General features: G+C 33.8%; 1 protein-coding gene across 2 annotated transcripts in view; it reads left to right on the top strand.

Annotated features, from left to right (window-relative positions):
• The window catches only part of Crag (DENN domain-containing protein Crag), a 63,215-nt gene that overhangs the window by 20,794 nt on the left and 16,069 nt on the right, over positions 1-26,352 (top strand). Inside the window, exons 5-15 of one of the 2 annotated variants that reach the window (XM_072538232.1) lie at positions 1,233-1,354; positions 1,418-1,597; positions 1,857-2,071; positions 2,240-2,415; positions 2,474-2,636; positions 6,851-7,144; positions 7,323-7,483; positions 7,831-8,146; positions 8,361-8,510; positions 10,520-10,807; positions 17,850-17,936. In XM_072538232.1, the coding sequence (XP_072394333.1) occupies positions 1,233-1,354; positions 1,418-1,597; positions 1,857-2,071; positions 2,240-2,415; positions 2,474-2,636; positions 6,851-7,144; positions 7,323-7,483; positions 7,831-8,146; positions 8,361-8,510; positions 10,520-10,807; positions 17,850-17,936 (2,152 nt within the window). The remainder of the gene's footprint in view (positions 1-1,232; positions 1,355-1,417; positions 1,598-1,856; positions 2,072-2,239; positions 2,416-2,473; positions 2,637-6,850; positions 7,145-7,322; positions 7,484-7,830; positions 8,147-8,360; positions 8,511-10,519; positions 10,808-17,849; positions 17,937-26,352) is intronic. The other variant, XM_072538233.1, reaches the window with a different exon arrangement.

Below are 26,352 nucleotides of genomic sequence, written 5' to 3'. Positions count from 1 at the left end.
GATACCAGAACGGGATATAGACTGCGAGTAAGGGATATTATAGAGAGAAAATCAGAATAGCTTAATGTAACCATTATTCAGGAATTAGATATAATAGGTTCTCTAAATAAGTTATAGAAACCACAAGAGGTTTACCTCAGCACAGGTAACTAGTGGCTGTCCGCAGTCGGCCCTATCTCCTCTCTTGTGGAATTTGGTCATGAATTGGCTGATAGCTAGACTCAACAACGATAGACATAGTATCCTGGGTCTTGCGGATTACCTCTGACTGTAGTTATAGAATCGACTTCAAATGTAGAGCTTACCATAAGCTCCTAAAAGTCAAAAGTGATGAAATTTACCATCAATGAAATCACCAGATACAACAAATAACCAACAGAGGCGTGACTATGTTAATGGTAGCTAAATTTGAGGTATAGTCATGAAAAAATGTGAGGTTTAAAACCAGACATTGTTATATTGGATTTGTAACATGCTGGTAACACCAACAATTGTGAGCTCTGGGGCACACCAGCTGCGGATATGGTCTCTGCTGATTAGAGAACTACTAGAGCTAGACTCTCCTGTGCACATCGTTATAAGAAAACCTGATCAACATAACGGTTACATCAGGACATAGTAACAACATAAATCAAAAAAGGGATACCGAATGGATGATTATTTCTGACCCACATACAGGCCAAGTACCATTCCAAGTGGACATTTGCTCACGAGAAAGACGGAGCAGTAGAAACGCCCGTCCCAGACTGTAGGATTACACCTGGTTCAGTATGCAATATTCACTATTGCACAGATATGTGCTAATAGGGCAGAAACTAAGCAGGAATCAGCTCGGAGTTCCTACTGGACATGCGCCAGCCAATTAACACCTGCACACAATGAGACCGTTTCAATGAGACCGTTTCAATGAGACTTAAGCAGCAAAGTATGTAACGAAGGACCTGAAACAGTTAGCCATATCTTGCGTGACTGGGAGGCATTAGATCGCAGACAGCAAACAGTTTTTGGAAATTTTTAAGTGATCAAAAAAACGTGGTACTCATCTTCTAGACCTGTAGAAACTGGTACATGGTTCCGGAATTCTGGAATGAATATCATGAGTAAATGGAAGATGTGAAATAAGCCAACTGGCTGCAGTACGTCTAGTTTATTACAGATGACTTCCAAAAAATCACGCTGTGCGCTGATTAATTGTTTATTTGACATTAATTTACTAATACAATTTTTTGTAGGACTTGTTGAAGTACTTCATGCACCACTACCATTCCTCATAGGTGTCGATTCCAGATTTTTCGATCTGTATGATCCGCCAACTGATGTCAGCTGTATAGACTTAGATACAAACATTATTACCGTAAGTTAACAGTAATTATCATTATTATATTATTGTAAGCATAAACATTTGTTACATTTGAAGGTTGCTGAAAGTCAACGGCAAAATCTTAATATTAAACTACTTCCCAAAAAGGCTGCTAAGATTCTAAAATCAACTCTGGATTATCTTTACTATCAATTACGAAACAGTACAACTAACAACGCATCAGATGCCAATGTACAGGATGACATCGAATTAGAATTTCAAAGAAGAAAGAAACAAGTAAGAATGATTTATATAAACATAATCTTAAAGTAAATATACTTAGTGTAAAGAAGTCTGCAATAGCTATTAGTAATGATTGGTAGGAATTTTTATATTGTATAGTTCTGACAATGACTAAAAATATTCCCAAGCTCAGTAAATCAACTATACCAGTATTATTAGTCTAGTTTCTCTACTATAACATTTGGAAAGACATATATAGTTAGATTTGTTGCGTCATGATATTATATTACCGTACCTAATTTTTATATTTTAGCAATCGCAAGAGCTCGAAATACAAGAAGCCTTCCTGAAATTCATGGTTTTATCTTTAAAAGGCTATAGATCATATCTTTTACCTATTACAAAAGCCCCTACGGTTGGAACAACTGACCCAGAAGCTCTGTTTCAACTAAACGATTTTCTAAAGAGTAGAGATAAAGTTAATCATAGATTTTTTACGTTAGTTATGAGAACACAAATGTTTATAAGGTAAGTTGAGTACTTTCTTAATCATCTAGAGGACATTTATGCTATATATTGGCTAAACAGGTCAAATTTTAAAATTTTTCATCAAATCACATAAAAGTTACCCTTCTTAAATGTTTGTTCTATCTTCTCTTTTGTATTGGAAAGAGAAATATCGTAATTTTGTTGTAGATTTATCGAAGAAAGAAGTTTCGTAGCGGACGGTGACCAAGGTTTGGCATTTTTTGATGATTGCATAGAAAAAATCGGACACGAAGAAAACAACAGTTTCCGTTTGATAGAACTTGATTCTGTTCATAAGAGCGATCGGACAGTGTTTGTTTTACCTCCAGAACCCACTGCACCTGGTGAGTGTGATTATTATTAAGCAATTCTCTGTAATAATAAGATGATAATGTGTTTTAGGTGAAATGTATGAATACAAACATTTCAATCTAAGGGCAGGTCTTCTGATTGGGCATGGTAAAAGGAAAAATCCTTTATCTTCTCTATTCCAAACGATAACGCCAGGATCGCCGATGGCCAGGAGGACAAAGCAGGAGATTAAGTCTGCTCAAAAGTTGGCTCGGTAAGAATATATTACTAGTTATTTACATATTACATTTGCATCGCTTTTACAACAAAATGGCAATTGATACACCATGTTTGCAAATTATTTTGCTAGTTGATTATATTATGAGGAGGAGACAGATGAATTGGAAGTAATATATGTAATTGGAGATAATATTTTTCTAAAAATGAATTCCTTCGGTGTTTATACTTGAATGGACAATATTCCCAATAATGTTTGTAGTTTTATGTAAAGTTTGAATCTAATTTTGCTATTAAAAGAATTATTTGTTTCATTTTTTTTTTATCTTTGGGTTATAAAGTTTGTGATAAAGGTATTAAGTAATAAATATAATAATATTTATGGTATATAACCAAATTGTGCATATTTTGAAAAAACACATTTTTATCACAACAAACTTATATATATGTTACGAGCAAAGCCCGAAATTTAACTATCCTAGCATTGAACCAACAAACTGTACAATGTCCGAAATAATCAAAATTAAAAATAATGATCGAAACGCTCATCGATTTGAATCGATTATTATTGACAAGCGACACACCAAATCAAAAATCGAACATTTCTTGTTAATTATTTGATATTTTTATATTTTTTATTTATATATAGTTCTTTTTTGAGTCGACAATGTGATAAAATGCTGTGTCAAACTTAAATATAACTAATAAGTAAAAATTGTTCTACAATAGAGTGACAAATCTGAAACATTTCAGATTTTCAAGAGATATGTATGATAATTTGGTGTCTTTTATGATATAGGAGTCCTTCTCTATTGATTTTCGCTTCTCTGTTTTTTCTAGGCATAAATTGAAGAATAACGATAACAAAGGATCGCCCTGCTTTAATCCTTCATTTACTATAAATTTGTCCGATGCATGATTGTTTACTTTGACTCTGTTTTCTGTATTCTCTAAAGTACGATGTATCATGTTACGCAACTTTCTGCTAACTCCCAGTTCCTCAAGGGTCTCTTGTAATTCCTTCCTCTTTACTCTATCGTATGCTTGCTGGAAGTCGATGAATAGCGCTATCGTTGGTAAGTTGTGTTCATACACAACAAACTTACTTTATTTTTTTTTTTGTCTCCTTGTAATATTCTAAAAATTACCAATGTATGAACTTAGATTTGACCAGCATGCTCTTTTTATTACGAATGTTTGATCAAATTTGAGAGTAACCAAACGAAATGTCAGAATAGGTTAACGATATCTCAATAAATCTAATTAAAAAGATCTATAGTAAAACAAACTGAAGAATACAGCTACATGAACTAACAGAAGAAGTTACGATACTAAGACAAGGGGGTATAATATCCAAAAAATTTCTTCACTCTCACACTCAAAGATGTTTTCGAATAAAAAAAATTAATAATACTTTATTAATTTTGTAGTCAGTTTGTTAAGCACGTTTTTGTAAACGTTTCTATACATACATTTCGTAATTCCATTGTTGCATTTAAGATTCGATCCAGGCTGTATTTGAAATTATTTTTGTAAATTCATTCTCAAAGACAGTCACTGTTTCACTACAAACACTAATGGCAGCACTGGAATTCACGTCCCTAAAGCAGACAGTTTCTTATATTAGCCCATTTTCAGGATTTCAATATGCTCTAGAATGTTATATATCCTTTCAAACGGAGAAGACTTATTCCTGTGTAGTTGTGGCAATTTCTATTGTCATCATCATCATCATCATCACTAGCTCGACAACCCTTTTTGGGTCTTGGCCTGTTCCAGGATTCTTCTCCATTCTGATCTGTTTCGTGCTTTTTTTCTCCAGTTTTTTATTTTTAAGGTTGTTATATCATTTTCTATTTGTTCTAAGTATCTCAGTTTCGGTCTTCCTCTTGTTCTTTTTCCTACTGGCATCTGTTTGAATATTTTGTTTGGTATTTCGCCTTCTTCCATTCTTTCTACATGTCCTATCCAACGCAGCCGTCCTATTTTAATGAATGTTATAATATCCGGATCCTGGTATATTTTGTATAGTTCAGAGTTGTATCGTCTTCGCCATATTCCGTTTTCTTTTGTGCCGTTATATATGTGTCGCAAGATTTTTCTTTCGAAGGTGGCTAACGACGTTTCCTCTCTTTTAGTGAGTGTCCAGGTTTCTGAGCCATATGTGAGTGCCGGTCTTATTAGGGTTTTATATATTTGGCATTTTGTCTTTCTTGCGACGTTATCTGATCTTAGGTGTCTAATTAAGCCATGGTAACATTTATTTGCAATAAATATTCGCCTCTTCACTTCCTCCGTAACGTTATTATCAGACGTGACTAGGGATCCCAAGTATATAAAGCTTTTACCCCTCTATGTTGTATTCTCCTATTGTTATATTTTGTGGCTGCCTTATTTCTGCGTTTTTACTTACCTGCATATATTTTGTTTTGGTCTGATTGATTTTAAGACCACTATTTTGTGCAGCTCGTTCTATTTGGTTTTATGCCTCTATCATTTCTCTTCTTGATCTTGCGATTATGTCAACATCATCTGCAAATGCTAGTATTTGCACGCTTTTATTAATGATTGTTCCTCGTGTATTGACTGTTGTGTCCCTCAGTATTTTCTCGAGTACGATGTTGAACAAGATGCATGATAGAGCGTCTCCCTGGCGTAGTCCCTTTTTCACATCTATTGTTTCCGTTAATTAATTTTGTATCCGGATTCTACTTTCTACTTTTAGGGATTCTTTTATCAGTTCTATTAGTTGTGTTGGTATATTAAATTCTTTCATTGCTTTTATTAAGAATTCTCGGTTTATATTGTCATATGCGCTTTCAAAGTCTATGAAGAGATGATGTGTGTCGATGTTATATTCACTTGTTTTTCGAGGATCTGTCGCAGAACAAATATCTGGTCTATTGTTGACTTCTGTCTACAGAAGCCACTTTGGTATTTGCCAACTATTTTTTCAGCGTGTGGTCTAAGTCTTTCATAAATGACATTGGACATTATTTTGTATGCTGCATTCAGCAGCGTGATTCCACGGTAGTTTCCACATTCTAACTGATTTCCTTTTTTATGTAATGGTACAATAATACCGCTATTCCACTCCGTTGGTAGCTGTTTATTCGACCATATCTTTGTTATCAATTCCTGTATTGTTTTTTGTAGTGCGTCTCCTCCTTCCTTTAGTAACTCCGATGCTATTTGATCCGATCCCGGTGCTTTATTGTTCTTTAATTTTTCTACTGCTGCTCTAATCTCGGCTATTGTTGGTGGAGTCTTTTCTCTGTTGTCTGCTTGGTCTAATGGTATGTCAGGGGTCGTCTCTCTCCGATCTCCTTCAAACTTTTCCGTAAAATGTTCTGTCCATCTACTTAGTATCTCTTGCTGTTCTGTCAATATATTACCTTCCTTATCTCTACACATCGTTGTTCTCGGTTTGAAGTCTTTTCTGCTTTTGTTTAGTCTCTGATAAAATTTTCTTGTCTCTGTTGATTTACTTAGTTCTTGTAGTTCTTGAAGTTCTTTGTTCATATATTCTCTCTTTTTTCTTCGGTGAGTTTTCTTTTCTTCTTTGCGTAGTCGTTTATATTCTTCCTCTGCTTGTCGGGTTCTGTGCCCCTGTTGCATCAGTAAATATGCTCTGTTTTTTTTGTCTGTGATGAACTGACATTCTTCGTCAAACCAGTCATTCATTATTGTTTTTCTTTCTCTACCTTTTATGCCTAGTACTTCTTTAGCTGCCTCTTTTATGATGTCTCTGCATTCTTCCCACTCTTTATTTAGGTTTTCATGTGTTAGTCTGTTTTCTCGTTTGTTGTTTATCTTTTCTTTATACTCTTTATTTTTGTTTGTTTCTTTGAGTCTTTCTACCTTGTATCGTTCGTGTTTAGAGCCTCTTTCCTTTTTGATGTTTGAAATTCTAGCCCCTACCCTACTTTCGACCAGGTAGTGATCAGAATCCGCATTTGCCCCTCTTCTGGTGCGGACGTTTATTATATTCGATTGGTGTCTCGAGTCTACAATAACATGATCTATCATATTTACTGTAAGTCCATCCGGGGATTTCCAGGTACCTTTGTGTATATCTTTGCCAGCGAAGTACGTGCTGGCAATTGGCGTGCTGTGTAGTTGTGGCAATTTCTATTGTCACCTTTCATAAATCTTGATGTTATTTTACGCTTTATTATATAAATCATAAAAAATTTGGAATAGGTTGTAAACGTACATAGTCTCAATAATAAATTGTTTTTTAATTTTCAGGAAATGTTTGCGTTCCCCTGACCTTTGGGCACGATGCCTGTGCGGTACATGCCACACATTATATTTTATGATACTGCCAAGTATGTTGCATCTAAATGCCGGAAAAGAGAAGGCCATATTGCAACAATCGTATGAACTACTTGTCAAAGCAACCAAACTAAGATTGACCTGTGATGAAGTATGCTATCGGTTGATGATGCAGCTGTGTGGGGAACATTCCAGACCGTTGTTAGCTGTTAAATTGTTGGTGTTGATGAAGAAATTCGGAATTCAGCCGAACGCTCTTACTTACGGGTAAGTAGAAAAACAATGCCTTTGTCAAAGCGGTATCTGTATGTTTTTCCAATTCTTTCTCTTGTTGAACAGCTTTTCAGAATCTTGAACTATGCAGACATTGAGTAGATCCGCGTCTATATGCGCGAATACGCAATATATATTTGTATTTTTAAATCTGTTTTAATGTTCGTTTCAGTTTATATAACCGCTGTGTATTAGAAGCAGAGTGGCCCGCCCATTCAAGTTCGAGTCAGTTGTTGTGGAATAAACTAAGGAACGTTGTTATAGGAGCAGCTCATTTCAAATGGGCAGTTCGAAAGAAATCCGCACTCCATATGTCAGCGTCTACTGAAGGAGGTAATAAATACATTTTATCTATCTAGACTGTTGTTAACTCTTACTGTTGTGTATCTGATTATAATAGTCTTAAAATTTATGAATTCGCTACAATTTGAATTTTTTGCATAATTATGGATTAGTGACTACAATACATATACCTTAATATAATACCAATAAAATATAGTTTCTAAATATTACACTTAATGTAAGTACGAAATAATTGTCAGTGACGTCATCCTACCCTATTCATCTCAAAAACCTCTAGTCTGCTCTCAAAAAATTGTCATTGAATTTCAAATGACATCACTGGCAACTATTTTTTATTTTGAGTTTAGATTTTAATTTAGACTCCGCCGTCATTTTAGGGAGCAGTCTTTTGGATCAAACAGATCGTGCAATATCTCGGTCATCCTTGGATTCGCACGAAGCGATTCGGGAGGACCATCCTCCCCTGCTACGGAGAGGTACCAGCATTATTAAAGGTAGTCTTAACGGACTAGAAGAAGTGGATGGGTTAGAAACTATTAACGGAAACGAGCAGGAGGAAGAGCAAGAAGCGGAAGTCACGCTGAAGCAAAATGGTGACATTGAAGAAGAAGAACAATCGACTGAAAAGGAACAGACTGAAAAGAAAATCGTTCCTACTCCTGATAGTCCGTCCGAATATAGACTTTTGTCCAGGTATGTAAAAATACATTGTGTGTGTGTGTAAAAGATTAAATCTTTTAGCAAAAGCTATATATATATATATATATATATATATATATATATATATATATAATATAGAATAATGTTTATATTAAAGAATGTCTCATATTGAATTATTCTTTCAAATCTTGTTATTTATTTTATTATATTATTTTTTATTTAGCATTGTATTGCTTTCCTGTTATAGGTCTGAAAGTGCTGCTGACGCAAATCTTTTAGATCAAATACAGGCCAACAACAAAAGAAGTTGTTCGAAAGCATTAAACTTTAATAATAATGGTACTGATGAAAAAGAAGAAATCGAATACGGAGATAATGAAAATAACAGTCCTGGAAAGTAAGTACCGGTTATTGTTTTAGTGCCTAAGATGTTTTAATTTATAGATTGTGTCTTGTCTGTTACATATTTGTGTTTTCTTTAATGGTGTATTTCTTTTATTAACTTCTTTGCATGATCCGACGCCTAAGAGGGCAAAAGGATATGAAAAGAAGATTTATTTCATATAATTTATATAGCGGATCTCGAAAATATCTTGAGATTTCTATTGGCATGAAATTAAAAATCGTTACAAGAACTACAAAAGACATCATCATTTTGGCTTTACAACCCTGTGTGGGTCCTAGCCTCCCCAAGAATTTTTCTCCAGTCGTCCCTATCCAGCGCCTTCCTCCGCCAAGCACGTATTTCCATATTTCTCATGTCTTCATCGATGTTATCTAGGAATCTTGTTCTGGGTCTTCCTCTTCTTCTTTGACCAATAGGTCTATCAAGGAGCGTTTTTCTAGCTGGGTCGGTTTGCTCCATCCGCATTACATGGCCTACCCACCTCAGACGTCCTATCTTTATGTGTTTTACAGTTAAAGATAGGACTGTGTGTTATATCTGGAAGTGTTATATCTGGTTCCTGGTGTATCCTATAGAGTTCGAAGTTGTATCGTCTTCTCCAGACACCATTTTCATTTACCGCTCCATAGATGCGCCTTAGTATTTTTCTTTCGAAACACCCTAACATGTTTTCATTGCTTTTTGTTAAAGTCCAGGTTTCTGAACCATATGTTAGGACTGGGCGTATTATTGTTTTGTAGAGTTTTACTTTTGTATTTCTTGATATAACTGTAGATTTAAAAAGGAGATTAAGCCCAAAATAGCATCTATTAGCCGTGCAAATTCTGCGGTTTATCTCTGCGGTAGTGTCATTTTCAGTATTGACGAGCGTTCCCAGGTATACAAATTCGTTAACTGCTTCGATGACGTCATTTTCTATAACAAGTGGCCGTAGTGTTTGTGGTTGCGTACCTATTTTCATGTATTTTGTTTTATTGGTGTTTATTATTAAACCCATTTTTGTAGCCGCTTCCTTTAATGCTACGTACGCCACTCGTGCTGCGTTTTCCGTTCTCCCAACAATATTGATATCATCAGCATATGCTAAAATTTGCACAGATTTGTTATATATTGAACCGGTAGTTGTGATTTGTGACGTACGTATTACTTTTTCCAGAGCTAGATTGAATAGTATACAGGAGAGTGGGTCTCCCTGACGTAGCCCGTTATTTGTTTTAAAAGGTTCAGAGAGTTCCCCCTGGATTCGTACTTTGCATTCAACTTTTTCAAGGGTTAGTTTGGTTAAACTTACCAACCGATTTGGTACTCCTAGGTCTATCATTGCTCTAAACAATTCTCTTCTATTTACAGAGTCGTAGGCTGCCTTGTAGTCTATAAATATATGGTGCGTGTCTACACCGTATTCCAGTGTTTTCTCTAGAATTTGTCTTAGGGTTGAAATCTGATGAATTGTTGATTTACCACCTCTGAAACCAGCCTGGTATTGTCCTATTATTCGCTCTGCATATGGTGCCATACGATGGCATAGTATATTGGAGAATATTTTATACGCTGCATTTAGGAGCGTAATTCCTCGATGGTTAGAGCATTCAAAGATATCTCCCTTTTTGTGTATGGTGCAAAGTATTCCAATATTCCAATCATTGGGAAGGGACTTCTGTATCCATATTTCTTTTATAAGCTGCTACAAAAGACAACCACCCAATTTTATTCGAAGACACACCTAGAGGCTGTCAAAATACTAAAGCACACGATTACCTTTAACTAATAAAGAGGTTATTATCTAAACAGGATGTTGATATCTACGCTACGAAATAAAAAACCCCAACTCCACAAGCACCGATTTGGACCAATCAGTGGAGCCTAAGGTCATTCGAACGCTATAAATACCACATATATACGAGAAACAGTATAAGAGAGCGAACGAGACATGCGACTGTTAATCAATGTCTATTTCCCGTCATTGAAAACCAAATCGTGATTCTATTGTTATGTTTTAGGGTGTCTCGTGAAGTGATAACAGAAAACGATCCATTGGGCGCTTTTACCGTTCCGCTTGAAGAAACAGCCTCCACTCAACCGTCCCAAACTGCAGACTCTAGCTATACCCGGAATTCTTCTAATCTTTCTATCGAACCCGTCCTTTTCCGATCGTCCGTTCAGCGATCAGCCACCTTCGAGGGCAGTCCACCATCGCAAAATAAACTGCAACGTTCTGAGACTGTGCCTGCAGCTACGGTTGCTTCGAGTTTGGCCAGTTTCGGATCAAGTTTGAAGCTTGGATTTAGGTAAGAGAATGATTGATGCATATTTGATATAGTTTATAGATTTTTGGTCATCTTTTGTTAAGATAAATGTAGACAAGGGTCTACAAGCTCAATTTCTGAAAAATGGAACCGAAACATTATTCAGTAGAATAACATACATATTCAACTTGTGTATTATAGGACAAACCGTCCCAGAAGAATGGGAAACTGACCATATACCATCAATTTATGATAAAATGGCGACAGAAAACGATTTTAAAATTACATAGGATTATCCGTAACAAGTGCAGTCACTAGATTGTATGGGGAATTATCGAGAGAAATCTTATAGAAAAGGAAATTAAATGTCAAGAAGACGAAGAATAAAGCGGATTTCATGCTGGAAAAACATGTAACGACAATATAATCAGGTTCGAACAAATCATTGAGAAAAAACGACAACTTACAGAGAAATATACAGGGTTCGGATAAAGTATGGAACCGAGTAAATATCTTTGAAATGAAAAAGACGATATTGATGAAACTTTGCATGCAAGTACAATGACATATACCGTATCTGATGCCATATTTTTTGCCACTACCCTACTTCCGGTTTCGCCGGAAATATCCTTACCTTATTTACACCCTCTACTCGTATATTTTTGCAGATTTTAAAAGAACTTGTTATTTCTAATTCATAAGTACCAAGTTTTGTAGAAGAAAATTTTTAAAACGAGAAATAAATTATTTATAGTTAAAGAATAGATGAACTAATGAGAATAATTTCAAAAAATCTCTTCAAATGTTAAAAATGCTGGCAGTTCACATCCTGACAATGTGTAAGCCCCTATTAATTTATTTACTAGTCTTAATGATAATAAAAACGAACACTCGTTTTTTATTACATAGATAAAAGTGCGCATAACTCCTGGGCGCAGTGTGGGGAAATTGTGAGGTCAGTCTCATATAAAGGAAAGGAGCTGACGTTACAATTTCATTAGGGAAATTTTATTCATCTATTCTTTAACTGTAAAGTGATTTATTTCTAGTTTTGACAAAAATTTGAAGTGAATACTTCGTATCGCTCGGTATGATGTTTTTGCACGGGCCCGAAATCATATTTAGCGTGACTCGAAAAATCGTGCAGTAACCTTACGGTATACAGTAATATACATACATATACACTTAATACAAAAATAAAATGACGTTTAACAAACGTCATTTTATTTTTTGTAGCTTTTTTATAAAAACTCGAGAACGACTGGATCGATTTGGCTAATGTTGATTTTAAAAAAATAAATAAAATTAAAAGGGATTAAATAAAACTAAATAAAATTAAAATAAAATAGATCGAATCGAATAATAAATAAATTAAATTAAAAACTAACATTCCGTGCGTAGACGATAAAAAAGCTATGCTTCTCCTCCTTGGTCACTCCCGAAGTGCAACATCCCTTTATTTTGTTTTTTTTTTTAATCCATTATAATGACATATGAAGAGCTCAAAGCTAAAGCTACTAATTTCTTGTACTTTATCTCATGTAAAATATTGTATGGTATCTAACTAAGCAAAAAAGATAAAGGTGTACAAACCATTCAGCTTTGAAACATACGTCTTCTAGGCTAAAAGAATGAAGGTGCTACATATGCAGGCTAAAGAGATGACAGTCCACCTAGTTCAGATTGCTGACCACAGAGGTCTCTGCTATTAGTGCTGTTTGTTACCCAGATGTTTGGTAAACGTGCATACCTGTGTTTACTTACAGCTTTCTGTTATTCTGGTGTAGATTGGTGTTATTTTATTATTGAAGTACTGTGCTGTTTAAAATGTCTGACAACGAATATTCTGCAACAATTGTAAAATGTTCAAGGAAAGGAAAATGTTTTGGTCGCATGCAAGATGTTATGAAAAAATTGAGGTTATGTAGCCATGAGTTAGGACCAAACTGTAAGTGTTTAAGACTTGAGTGCTTTAAAAATATAAGTTTAAGTGAAAGACAAGATATTATTGCTAAGTTCAACCTGCTCTCATCACATGACAAACAATCAATGTATCTTTTTGGACTGATAGTATGCTGTCCTATCATGCGCCATAGGCTAAAAAGCCCGAAGCTGAATAAGATTTTCACACATTTTCGTATACTTACAAGGTAAGAGTAGTAAGAAATGAGCAGGTAGTAGAAATACCTGTATGTTATAAAGCATTTCTGTCCCTTCACGGCATCACCGCCAAAAGAGTACACAATTTATAAAAGAGCCTAAAAACAACCATTGGACATGCGAGGAAAGCATTGTTCGAGGCCTAATAAGATTCCAGATGATATTATTGCCTCTGTAATTGATCACATTAAATCCTTCAAAACTAGAAACTCACACTACGGGTTAGCAAATCCAAAAAACAATACTTACTTACCTGAAGAGCTTAATGTAAGTAAAATGCTTTCCAAATTGCTTATCCAAACAATAAAGTATCTCTGGAAAAGTACAGGCAAATATTTAATTCTAATTTTTACTTGTCTTTTGGCTATCCTAGGTATGACACCTGCAGTAAATATTGACCCAATACGAACCAAGTTAACCGTACCTGCTACAGCCTATATTCACAATGATCTTGCAAAACTAAACTGTGAACTAAAAAACTCTTTTTGCAAAAAAAAAAGAATTGAATTTAAGAAAAGCAGCTTCTTTTTACGAAATTAAGAAAAGTGCTAGGCTTGAAGCACAAAAAGACAAAACAAAAGAAGCGATTGCAATGGATTTCCAAAAGAATCTGCCTGTTTCAAATATTAGTACAAACGATGTTTATTATCGTAGGCAACTATCATTTTACATGGTCAATATACATAAACTTTCAGAGTCAGAATCTTTTTTTTATGCCTATGCAGAACTTTATGGCAAGAAAGGGGAGATGAGGTTTATTCCTTGCTTTGGGATTTTATTTTTAATTCCCTTGACTTGCAAGTAAAAGAGCTTAAAACTCTCTGTGATTCCTGCGCAGATCAGAACAAAAATTACGCCGTTTTCCGTATGCCTCACTACATTGTACACTATACTAAGAGACTTGATAAAATAACAATGTTTTTCCAATCAGAGGTCACTCGTACCTCGAGTGTGACAGGAACGTGGGCTTAATCAATCAAAAATCTGTGGTTGAAACTCCTTCCGAGTGGAACGAAATGATTAAAAACTTCAGATCCAAACCAACACAATTTAGAGTTATTTCTTGTGAGAACCAGGAAATATTTATGTCATGGACTAAGTTTCTCTCTCCTTTGTATATAAAAAGTTGTCGTTTCAAAACACGACCTGTACGGCAACTAAGCATTGTTTTTCATCACCCTCGAGTAATGTTATTACATCGTCAGACTGTTAATGGCCTAAATGAAGAAAGTATTATTACTAACCCTAAGAGGAAAGAAATTGCACTATCAGAAGACTGTTTTCACCTGCCAGAGCTTGCATATTGTGGTCTTTTACCTTTAAATAAAGCAAAATACGACGATATTCAGCATTTTAAAAAAGTATATTTGCTCTGTAAAGTATCAAGCATATTGTGACGCACTGCCACATGCTTAAAGGTTTTCATTGTATCCATTACTAACAATCTTCTACTGTATTTGTAGCTTTGTGTAATCAACAGGAGCAGATCTGTATGATATTATTTTTTTAGTTTCATTTTAAGACACATTAGTGGACCCCCATCCATTTAGCTTGAGATTTCATTACATCAAAAGATAAATAAATTTATATTCATAGTAATTTTTGTAAATTGATAACCCAAACACATAACTTATACGTTCCCTGTAAATTACTGCATGAATTAGTAACCAAAATGAAGTATCCTTTCTGTTAATTATTTTTATATCTAGTTTTAAAACTTAGAACCCTAACTTCTCCAAACTTGTTTGTTTGGACCCTCATCCTTTTAGCCTGAGCTCTTCATATGTAAAATGATAATCCAAATAAACAGATTAAACATAAATACAAGATAACAATGAAAATGTAAATGATCAATAGATTAACTACTTTTTCTACTAAACTTGGTATCCATGAATTAGGAATAATGAGTTCTTTTAAACCTGCTAAAATATACAGGGTGTATTTTTAAATTAAATAAGTTAAGGTTATTTCCGGTGATACCAGAAGTACAGTAGTAACAAAAAATATGGCATCATGTGTCATTGTACTTGCATGCAAAGTTTCATGAATATCGTATTTTTAGTTTCAAAGATATTTACTTTGTTCCATACTTTATCTCAAACCTGTATATAAGATTTGTAGACTTACACAAAGCATATGATACAATACCACCAGTGAAGCTCTGGGAAGTCTTAAAAGATACAAACATACGAGTATATTACACTTCCATTGCAGCTCAGTGAATAGGGGTTGGAGACAAGGATGTTGTAACTCGCCAAAATTGTTCAAAATCTTTGTTGCAACAGCTTTAAAAAATTGCAAAATAAAAATTCAAGGAATGGTGATAGAGCTCGAAAACACGTCCCTTACCACTTTGCAGTTTATTGTTGATAAGGAACGCAGTTATATCAAATGATAAGGAACATATCGAGTACAAGATTCGCAAGTTAATTGAGCAATATGAAACTTGGGACTTAAGAGTCAACCGGTCAAAGCCGTGAGTACCAGAAAGCGGAAAAAATTGGACTAAGAACATACTAGTGGAACAAAAAAATATCACAGTTTAAAGGGTTCAAAATAATCATAAACAAACATGACTTCTCCATATTTCATAAACCTGCTCATACTGATACGACTATACACAATTCATCATCCCATCCTACACAACATAAACTGGCAGCCTATTATAGCATGTTACATAGATTAATAGAAATTCCGATGTCAAAATACAACTTTGAGACAGAATTAAATATCATTAAGCAAATAGCAGTAAACAAAACTTTAAATCAAAAACTACACAAGAAAGCCCTGAAATTAGTATTTCCAATTTCCACCACCAGAGAAAAAACCCAGTACCTTCTGCTCGATTACATACACAGACAAAATATCAACAAAAATGTCCAAACACATAAAAAAGAAAGGAATAACACCAGCTTTTAGAACAAACAACAACTTAGGCAAATATATTATAAATAACAAGAGCCAAAATAAGAAGCACTTACACAGTGGTGTATACAAACTTAAATGTAGCGGCCGCCCAAAAACTTACATCGGTCAAACTGGTAGAACTTTTAACAAACGTTATCAGAACACAAAATGGCTTTCAATAATAGAAAAACAGATTCTACATACGCACTTCACCGTCTAGATTATAATCATTCTTTTAATGACGAATTTCAAATTCTTCATCCATATTCAGTTAAAGGATATAAAGTGTAAACACATACCAAAAATAGATCACTTGAGAAAGTCACTCTGCCGAAACAGCTGTCGTGATAAGATATTTTAATAAATTTTGTGGAAGTTTTGAAAATAAAATTTTCAGTGTTTTATTGTTATATTCAAAATAATCGACGGTGGCGTTCTCTAGAAGATGTATCGTCTCTTAAATTTTCAAAATCTTAACAAAAGGGGATCAATATTTAATAATCGAATCGTGAAATTGGTGATGCCTGGCAGACTTAGTGAGTAGTTAAAAATATGATTGGGATTGTTTCGATTGATGAAATAAAATTACCTTAGAACAAAGCATGCTCTGATTATTTAGCCATTATATTGCTAATATTTTTGCATTAACTAAACAGTATTTTACTTTTATAAGTTCTAATAATAGTTTCAAAACCGTATTATATACAAAATTTGAAAGGTTTCATATTTAGAAAATGCAAGAATTTTATTCATTATGCACGTTAAAGTCGAATTCAGATATATATCATATATATATATATATATATATATATATATATATATATATATATATATATATATATATATATATATATATAACAAATATAATTGTTTAAAAACTATTTGACCGATTGTGCCCATCTTTCGCAACTGTAGTAACTACACAAAAACTCACATTATGAAATGTGATTTAAATATTTTTATTGTTTATTTTAATAATTATAAACAATTGAAAAACATGCTTACTTTCGGTTTTAATTTGCATTAACTTTTTTGTTTATAAACATTTTTTAATTTATAAAATCTCGTTAAAGTAAAGAGCAAGTATTTTCAATAAAGTTGTCTATTGAAAGTTTTTATCTAGAATGCGTAGTTTTTTCACAATATTGAAATGAATGAAAAAGTCGCTTTTTTTGCTTAAATGTCATGACGCAGTAAAAGTTTCGATAACCACTAGATAATACGCCTTTTCTATTAACTTCCCCCAGATATTCCAGTTAAAAAATAGCGCCCAATCAATTTTCGATTTTTCAAGTGATTCTTCGGTTTCGTTTCATTGTGTAATAAACTATAACTGTCATATCAGTAGGTTAGGATTGCGGTCACGGGGCTCTAGGCACAATGGATGGGGACTCGTTGTCAGTTGTCACTACTTGCCAGAGGCATCGTTATTAGAACATGGAAATTTTGATATTGTTGATTCTTGCAGACATTTGCTAAAAAGTATGTTTAAATAAATGTATTGAACACAATGAAATATTATTACTATAACTAACTTATAAATTTAATTTAATTATTTATTTCTTTGAATAAAAAAAAAACAAAAAACTAGTGTTCATTGTTGATGCAGATAAGTGACTTAATTTATTTATACAGTTGCTTTATTATTTATTTAATATTTAGCTATATCCCTAACTTATGCCTCGCAAAAATCGATTAAACACTACGAAATTTCTGGTTTGTCTGTTTTCAATGACCAATTTTATATATCTGGAGTCGACTATAACTTGAAAACCAACAATTTTTAAATCTGTACAATGAATATTTAATTATCCTTCCCATTCTGGTTAATTAATTTTACTGCAAAATAATATACATTGTGTATATTTTATAAAAGAATAAAAGTTCATGGTCTGCCGGCCAATACCTTTAACTAAAAAAGAAGCATGTAGCATATATATGTGTAGTGCATCTTACGTAAAAAGCTTGTGCTGCACGTTGATTAGTAGATCGAGAGTAGTAGATGTTTCCATTTTAGCCGCTATTCACCATCACGCCTTTCCCTGCGCAAAGCTGATCTGAAAATGCCGCATCAGTTCATTGAGAATGCCTTTAATAACTTCGGGTAAGTATTGGAAAACGTATACAGAAACTATAAAATACATATTCAACAAAAGACTAAACTGCTTCTCGATAACAAACGTTTATTTTTGTATTTAGATAAATTCTGTACTAGAAATTTAAATGTGAGTTTGTTCAGTGTTACCGTACTGGGCAACTAGTGTGTTTTTTTTTAATGCGGTGACGGTTACTCAGGAAGATTTCAGATGTATTTCAAACTATGCTATGCTCGTCAATTTTTAAAATCTCTGTAAAACGTTTCGTTCTAGAGACTCATTAGCATCTTCGTGTTTTGGAGATTTGTATATATTTCTGAGAAGTCTAAAAATGATCGAATAATATTCTCGAAAGAGGGTGTTTAGAATCTGCTCTAGTTCACAAGATATTTTACCGATATCAGGTATGCCAGTTTCTCTCCGACCTTCATTCAATGTTGCCCAATAAAATGTTTTTGCTGCCTATCGCCTTTTAAAATATGACCTAAATCCTTCGCTGTTTAAGGATATTTAGAAGCTCTCTTTGGATGTAGCTCTTCTTAAGACCTCTTCATTTGTAATATAGTCGATCCATCGAATTTTAAGCAACCTTCTGAGACACCACATTTCGAACGCTTCAATACGGCTTAGCGATCTTACTTTAAGTGACCAGGACTCGCTACCGCACATTATTATTGGTCATATAGCTATTGGGCTCCGTCGCAGACTCACTGTTGAAGATAACTCCAAGATATTTAAATTTCTTGTTAAAGTTGGTTTTTGTTTTTAGGGTTTAACTATTTTCGCATTAATAGCAATCCACAAAGTTAAAATAAAAACTAAAATCATCATCATCATCTTTGGCTCGACAATCCTCCTGTGGATCCTGGCCTGCTCTAAGATTCGTCGCCATTCTGTTCGATTTCTGGCAACGTGTTGCCATCTTCTGATCTGTAGTATCCCTAAATTGGTCTCAACTCCATCTAACCACCTAATTCGCGGTCGGCATATAGGTGTTCCTGTCATTAGCTTTTTAGCAATCATGTTGTCAGGCATTTTTATTATGTGTCGAGCTCATCGAAGTCGCTGTGTTTTAATGAACGTTACGACATCTGGTTGATTAAAGAGTTGGTATAATTCGAAATTATATCTTTTGCTCCACTGCCCTTGATCGTTTATAGCTCCAAATATTTTGCGGAGTATCTTACTCTCGAATATTCCCAGAAGTTTTTCATCCTTCTGCGTTAGAGTCCATGTTTCCGCCCCGTATGTGAGGACCGGCCTCAGCAGTGTTTTGAATATAATAATTTTAGTTGTTCTTTGGATATTTCTTGAGTGGAATTGTTTTTGGAGTCTATAGTATGCCCTATTTGTAGGGTTTATTTGTCTTTTAATTTCTTCGCTTGTTTTGTTAGTAGTAGTCACTAGCGAACCAAGGTACGTGAAGCTGTCAACACGTTCAAAGATATGACTTCCAAATGCTGTTTTCCGTTCCTTATTTGCTATAGGATCTCAACATGTACTTGGTTTTGTCTTCGTTGATGACTAGGCCGACCCGTTTTGCCGCCGTTTCCAATTCTAGGAAATATTGCTCAACATCTCGCTTCCTACGCCCTATTATGTCAATATCATCAGCGTATGCTAAGGTTTGTATCGATCTATTGTAAATTGTACCGCCATCTCTAATTCGTGTGTCTCGGACTGCTTTTTCCAAGGCAATGTTTAAATAGGAGGCAAGCCAGGGCATCCCCTTGCCTGATTCGATCCTTTATCTCAAAGGATCGAGAAATTTCTCCCTGTATCCTAACGCTGGCTTTTAAGTTAGACATTGTCATTCTCGTTAATCGGATAAGTTTTTTCTGGTATACCAAACTCACGCATTGATTGGTATAGTACTGTTCTCTTGACACTGTCGTATGCTGTTGAAGTCGACGAATAAGGGATGGGTTTCAATGTTAAATTCTAATGTTTCCTTGAGGATCTATCTTATTAAATGAATCAATGTCAATTGTTGATTCTTCTGGTGTAAATCCGGCCTAGTATTTTCCAACTATGCCAACTGTGTTAAAACTAAATTTCAAAAACAAAATAAATAAGCATAATCGGCGATATAGCCTTAATTAAAAGTTACAATATTCATTCTTCAAATTTAAGTATGCATCTCTTGTGTAAAACTAGTCTTGTGTCAATCAATCTCGACCAAAAAGGCTTATAACGTAATTCAGATATACTTATTTTTTTTAGTTTTCAAACAAGCCGTAACTATTCAGTTCAATCCATCTCTCCACATAACACTAATATGATCCAGATCCTAAAGATTAATAATTTATAAATAATTTATTAATTAATCATTAAATTCAGTTTTATGTGCAGAATAATATCTCTATTGGCATTTTTTTTATTTAAAAAGAATAACAATAATTTTGTTTTATTTTTATTGAATATGTATTTTAAATAGTACCCACCATTATGACATCAGTAAAATATTAAACAGTTTGAAAAGGCATGCAAGTTTTACAAATATTTAAATAAACATTTTTTTAATTATGTACATACCATAAATGCCACTATATATAATACAAGCATGTCCAAACCACTTTCATCTCGTGTCATCATTTAATAAATTCCTTTCAATTAGTAACTTAAAGCAGTTTGTTAATCAAATTAGTATTTAATTATATTTAGAAGAAGACTAGCTATACCACAACTAAATATTGGAGAACGTGGCGAATGTGCGATAGCGCGTTTGACTACATGCTATCAACGACGGCCTACAACAATGCGTACTACCACCCCTTCACTCAAATTTGCTATTTAATCCCCGTTAAACCCTATACCTAAGCAAGAAATCCATTTTAAAGGCTCGAAAGTTTCCTCAAAGTGGCCTGCCACCTAGAGGACATTTACTCTTCGTGTCCCTAAACTTTCTTCCCCCTACATCTTCGCCTACTTTCGTAAATAGTCGATACCCATGGAAAGACTCCTTAAGAGTATCACAATCCCTAACACAAAGAACAGAAGGAAATTGGTTTTCTGTAGTTTTCCAATCTCATTGCACAACACAGCTACTCTTCACACATTTACTAAAGAAAGTCCAAAGCAATTTAAAATTACCGTTTTATTGATGGTGTGGCCCTGAATTCAAGTTTTGGTTTTAAATAACCACCTGATGATCCGAGAAGAATCCTCGAAGTCTTTGCAAATCATTTCATCCAATTAAATCCAAGGATCTTCCCTTAACAGAAACTTCCATTTTTAGGTACATTTTTTAATTTAGAACTGTTTGTCCAGTCCAGCCCTATATAATTCTTTCAGAATTTGTCCTAATCTGTTTAGGTTGTATCTCTTCACTAGATGTTTCATCTTTTACTTGTTAATTTATAATTCTCATCGTTTGTAATCTTCCTTTAGTTTTCTAGTCATATATTATAATTGTCCATTCCTTACATTTTCCTTTGTCTTAGGAACTTTGCAATGTTTATGCTATGGAGAATCGGTGACATGCACATTGTAGCAGAACTACTAGTCTACATCAGGACTAGTATTATTTGTAAAAAAAAACAAGGACTATTGCACTAGTAAGAATATGGCGATGGTTTTAGAAAAATATACCTTTGAATCGCCATCTAGTTACTATGCTTTTTCAAACATTTAAATACTCATCGTTTGGTTCTGTTAAAACTTCACAACGAATACTAAGCTACCAGAAAAATAGGTTAACACATATCTGAAAAGGTTTGAAAAGATAAAAAACCCTGTTTCTTTAATGATTGCCAACCTCATAGATCTATTATCATAAATACTATGGAGAAAAAGATTTGCTCATTAGATCGGTTTTAATTCCCGCTAACAATCCCTAGAAGAACTAATGTTCTTAGGAATTGCTGACTGATTATTTGGATTTTTCGCTGAGTCAGTAGATATCTCTGGTTTTGAGGTATGTTTTCTTTATTGCAGCTGAATTTTTATCAAGATGTATACCTATATACAAGCTATTTAATACCCTACAGTTCTATATGTTGGTTTTCTAGTCCATAAAAAATGGATACTAGTTACAATAAAAAGTGTATGTACCAGAGTCATCTATCTCATTATCAAGGGCGGCCCGTCGGTGTAGGCAAGGTAGGCGCCGCCTACCCTGTTCGGCTGTTCAAATGTAAAATAATAAATTATTTATTAATATAAATTACTTAATTCAAAACTGTGATTTATAAAATTTGATTTAACACCTCTTAACCTATTTAAAATAAAAAAAGCTATTTTTTTATATTTTCCTTGAAGTTAATTATTTTACGCTCCTCGTAGTAGTAAAAGGGGCATCAAATTTTCGCCTTCAAAGAGTTTCGGAAAGTTTCGTTGTAATCATAACACTTGTTCTAAACAAGGTTAAAGTAAAGGGTCTGTATTTTAAAGTACATAAGTGCTAATGAAATTATAATAATTGTTTTTTGTTTTTTACTAGGAGTTTAAGTATTTTATAAATAGGTAAGACAATTTAAATTTGTTTATGAAAAGTTAAGTGACAGGTTAATTTAAGTATCTAATATAAAATGAATATTTTAAACGATATAATCTGCAGTTTGATTAAGACGCCTTTTTCAAGGCGCCAAAATCAAGAAAGATTAGAAATTATTGTAATGGGTCGGCCTTTGCCAAATTTACAAATATTATCCATAGATAAGAAGGATAATCGACCATTTTCTAGATCGTTTCAAACAATATGGTATAAAAACCATAAATGGTTATGCGGTAGTTATTTTAGAAAAACACTTTTTTGTTGGCCTTATCTACTGCTTTCAAATTTGAAGCAAAATGTGTTAGAAATTGTAGGATATTTTTTGAAACGGTTACATCAATTCCTGGTTTTTTTAATCATTCGGCGAAAAGAACATTAATTCTGAATAGAAGTATCCCAACAAATTGTGAAACTAGATGGACTTTAAAGTTGAAAATTGTAAGCGTTGTTAATTCAAAATGGAATGAGTTAATTTCAGTTTTCAATCAAATTATCGAAGACGAAAATTCGGGTGCCGAATCTATAAATGTAGCTCGAGGATATTTACGAAATTTTAAAAAATTTGAGTTTGCTTTGCTTTTTTGTCTTTATAACGAAATTTTTAATATAACTGATATATTGTACAAAATTTTACAACTAAAATATTTAGATATAAATTTGTGTCAAAAAGAAATAAATATAGCTTTGAGAAGAATAAGATAACTTCGTACGATCAGGCTTTTAATAATTTATTTTCTGTGGCTGAAACAAGGGTATCAGAATTTAACTCAAACCCACCTAAAAGAATGAAAGAGTCGTCCGATGTGGACCGGACTACAACATATAAAGCTTTATATTTTGGAATTATAGATAATATTATTATGCAACTAGGAGTTCGTTTTAGAGATTTAAAAGATTTACATTTTTTTAGCCTTACAAATTCTTCACAATTTTAAAATTTTTCAAAAAGTTTTCCGCATAATTTGATAAACACAATATTCTTAATTATTTGATAAAAAAAAAATTAATTAATGAATTAAGTGTCATTTACGAAGTTGAACAATTTTATACTTTAAATGTTATTAAAATTTTGCAATATTTTAACGAGAATGAATTAATCGAAATATTTTCTGAATCATATAAATTAGTTGTTTTAATTGCTACTATACCCGCAACTTCAAGTTTCCGTTGAACTTAATTTTTCTTGTTGAAAAAGAATTAAAAACTATTTAAGAAACGCTATTTCGCAAAATCGTTTGACAGCTTTGTTTTTACTTTCAATTGAGAAGGATTTTCTTTCCAGTTTGTCTAACAATGAACAATTTCACGACACAATTATAAATAAGTTTGCTTCTGCCAAATACAGGTGCATTAATTTAATTTATCAGAAATAAAATCCGTTTAACTATTTTTAGGTAAGGCATTTTCAATTGCAAGAATAAGAAATTAAAATAAAATATATATATATATATATATATATATATATATATATATATATATATATATATATATATATATATAAACAAAAAATGGTACTTCGGTAGCCCAAAAAAAAGTTCTTTTCAGCTTTTCCACTTTCAGATCGGCATCCTAAGCTTTTCAAGCATATATTGACATCTGGCTTATGGTTTATCCCACAATCCGCAGCTGGGCTGTGGGATACTGTGGTCAGGATACACGCCAGCGAATTCGAATTTTAGTGGCAGAGAATAGAGGGGCTTTTTAAACGCCCTGTTCTTCTGAGTAGCCCAATTAAATAGTTTCCTTCTCCAAATGCAATCATGGGATAAGGAAACTTGACGTTCGGGAGACGCGAGATCGAGTGACAACCTGGCGGGTGAGCCGGGGGGTGGCAAGGAAGGGTTCTTCCCGAATCTACTCGTGGCACTCTAGTTTTCGGATGAATAGTGTTATGGTCGATTTGGAACGGACCGGGGGTGTATATGTCATTGCGCTAAACACAATATGTACATTAACACGCGAACTATTTCACTTCCGAGTTTTTTTAAGAAATAGGTCCTTCAAATCTGCTTTTTTAAAAGTACATAGGACTTATGCCTAAGAAAAATGAAAATAATATATATATATATATATATATATATATATATATATATATATATATATATATATATATAATATATACATCACTTCAATTTTATTTAACATTGATTTCGCGCGTGCAACTGACATTCAAAGTCGCTGGTCGCTTCAAGCGTTGTTTTTGAAAGAACGGTTCATTCTACAGAAAAAGTGCGAATTAACATTTTTTATTTGAAACATTTTTTCTACGGTGTACAGGTTCTTGGTAAATCGATTTTTTGAGTTTTTACCCCTCTACGAGGGAGGTTTTAAGGGGAAGCCCGAGGGTGAAAATGGTAAAGCTTTTTGCATCTTTTTGGGGTCCCAAAATTGATATTCTCGACAAAATTCAGCTTGTTCGTATGTTTAGCTGTTAAACCTATGACGACTTGACTAAATGATAATTTGGCGATTTCAATGCCAAATTAGGACTCAAACAAGATGAGGCAAAATCCGCTATGAGAAACTTTGAATATGGCGAGACAAATGAGAGAGGTAACCGGCTTATTGATTTCTTACATCAGGAGAATTTCTTTGGGTTCATCAGGAGTACGTTAGGGAGACACCATATCATCGAAACTGTTCACTATACTTTTGGAATATAAATGTAAATATGTAATAGGCAAATCTGACTCACAAGGACATGAATATAAACAAAGAAAATTTTATCCATCTGAGGTTTAAAGATGATATTGTGCTAATCGCTGATAGTATAGATGAGGCCAAGGAACTTCTAAATCAGATCTACCTTTCCTCTTTAGAAGAGGATTGAAAGTAAATATTATGTCTAAAGCCCAGATAATGACAAATCTTGTAGTCAGTGAAAATATATGCGTAAGAACAAGATCCATAGATCAGGTAATGGCCTATAAATACCTAGGTCACAAGATCGGCATCTTCTTCTTTAGGTGCCGTCTTCTTAGCGAAGGTTGGCGATGACCTCTGCAAAGTCTTCCCTATTTTGGGCTTTCCTTATTAAACTTTGAAAGTCTAATCCTGTCGGGCCGCGTCTGCCTTCTATTTTCCCTTCTATAATAAGCTGAAGGAAGTTATACCTGTCGTGTCTAAATATGTGTCCAAGATAAGACGTTTTACGCTTCTTGACAATTTCTGTGAGTTCACGTTCTCTATTCATACGCCTTAAAACTTCTTCATTTCTAACGCGGTCGGTCCATGGAATTTTCAGCATACGACGAAATACTCACATCTCAAAGCTCTCTAAACGTCTTAACGAGCTGACTGTTAACGTCCAAGCTTCCACGCCATGTAATAGTACACTATATACATACCACTTTATCATGCGGTATCGTAGGGACAAATCAAGATTACGGGTAGTGAGTAACTGTTGCATCTTTAAGAAGGTGTTTCTTGCCTGTTCTATTCTACATTTAATCTCTTGTTCTTGGTCTAAAATTTCATGTATCCAACAGCCTAGATACTTAAACTTTTTCACTTGTTCAACTAGATTGTTTTTGACTAGTATGTTTATAACTGGTGTGTGTTTTTTTGAAATTACCATCGGCATAGGAAAAGATAATCAAACCGTTGAGCTTCTCCTTCTTGATCAGTTTTCGGAAAGTTGAACATGTTTTCGAATCATCTGACTTCTCAATATGTATAAGAAAAACCTGTAATCAATTTGTGTTGTCAATATGAGACAAGATCCCAGACCGTCAGCTGCGGCGAAAGGAGTGGCTGATGCTATAGAGGGAATAGCAAGAAATGGAACTGTGCGTGTCATGTGCCTCGAATGACAGATAACAGACGGACAAAGTGAAGGTCGTCCACAAACACTGACGATCTAAAACTTGAAGATCTCAGAACTGTGAATGTTATATATAATTCAACTGACTTGATTTAAATAACCATAT

This window comes from Diabrotica undecimpunctata, chromosome 7 (genome assembly GCF_040954645.1).
Source record: "Diabrotica undecimpunctata isolate CICGRU chromosome 7, icDiaUnde3, whole genome shotgun sequence".
In the NCBI taxonomy this organism is placed as follows: domain Eukaryota; kingdom Metazoa; phylum Arthropoda; class Insecta; order Coleoptera; family Chrysomelidae; genus Diabrotica; species Diabrotica undecimpunctata.
Note: the sequence above shows the minus strand (reverse complement) of the source record. Positions and strands in the feature narration are given on the sequence as shown.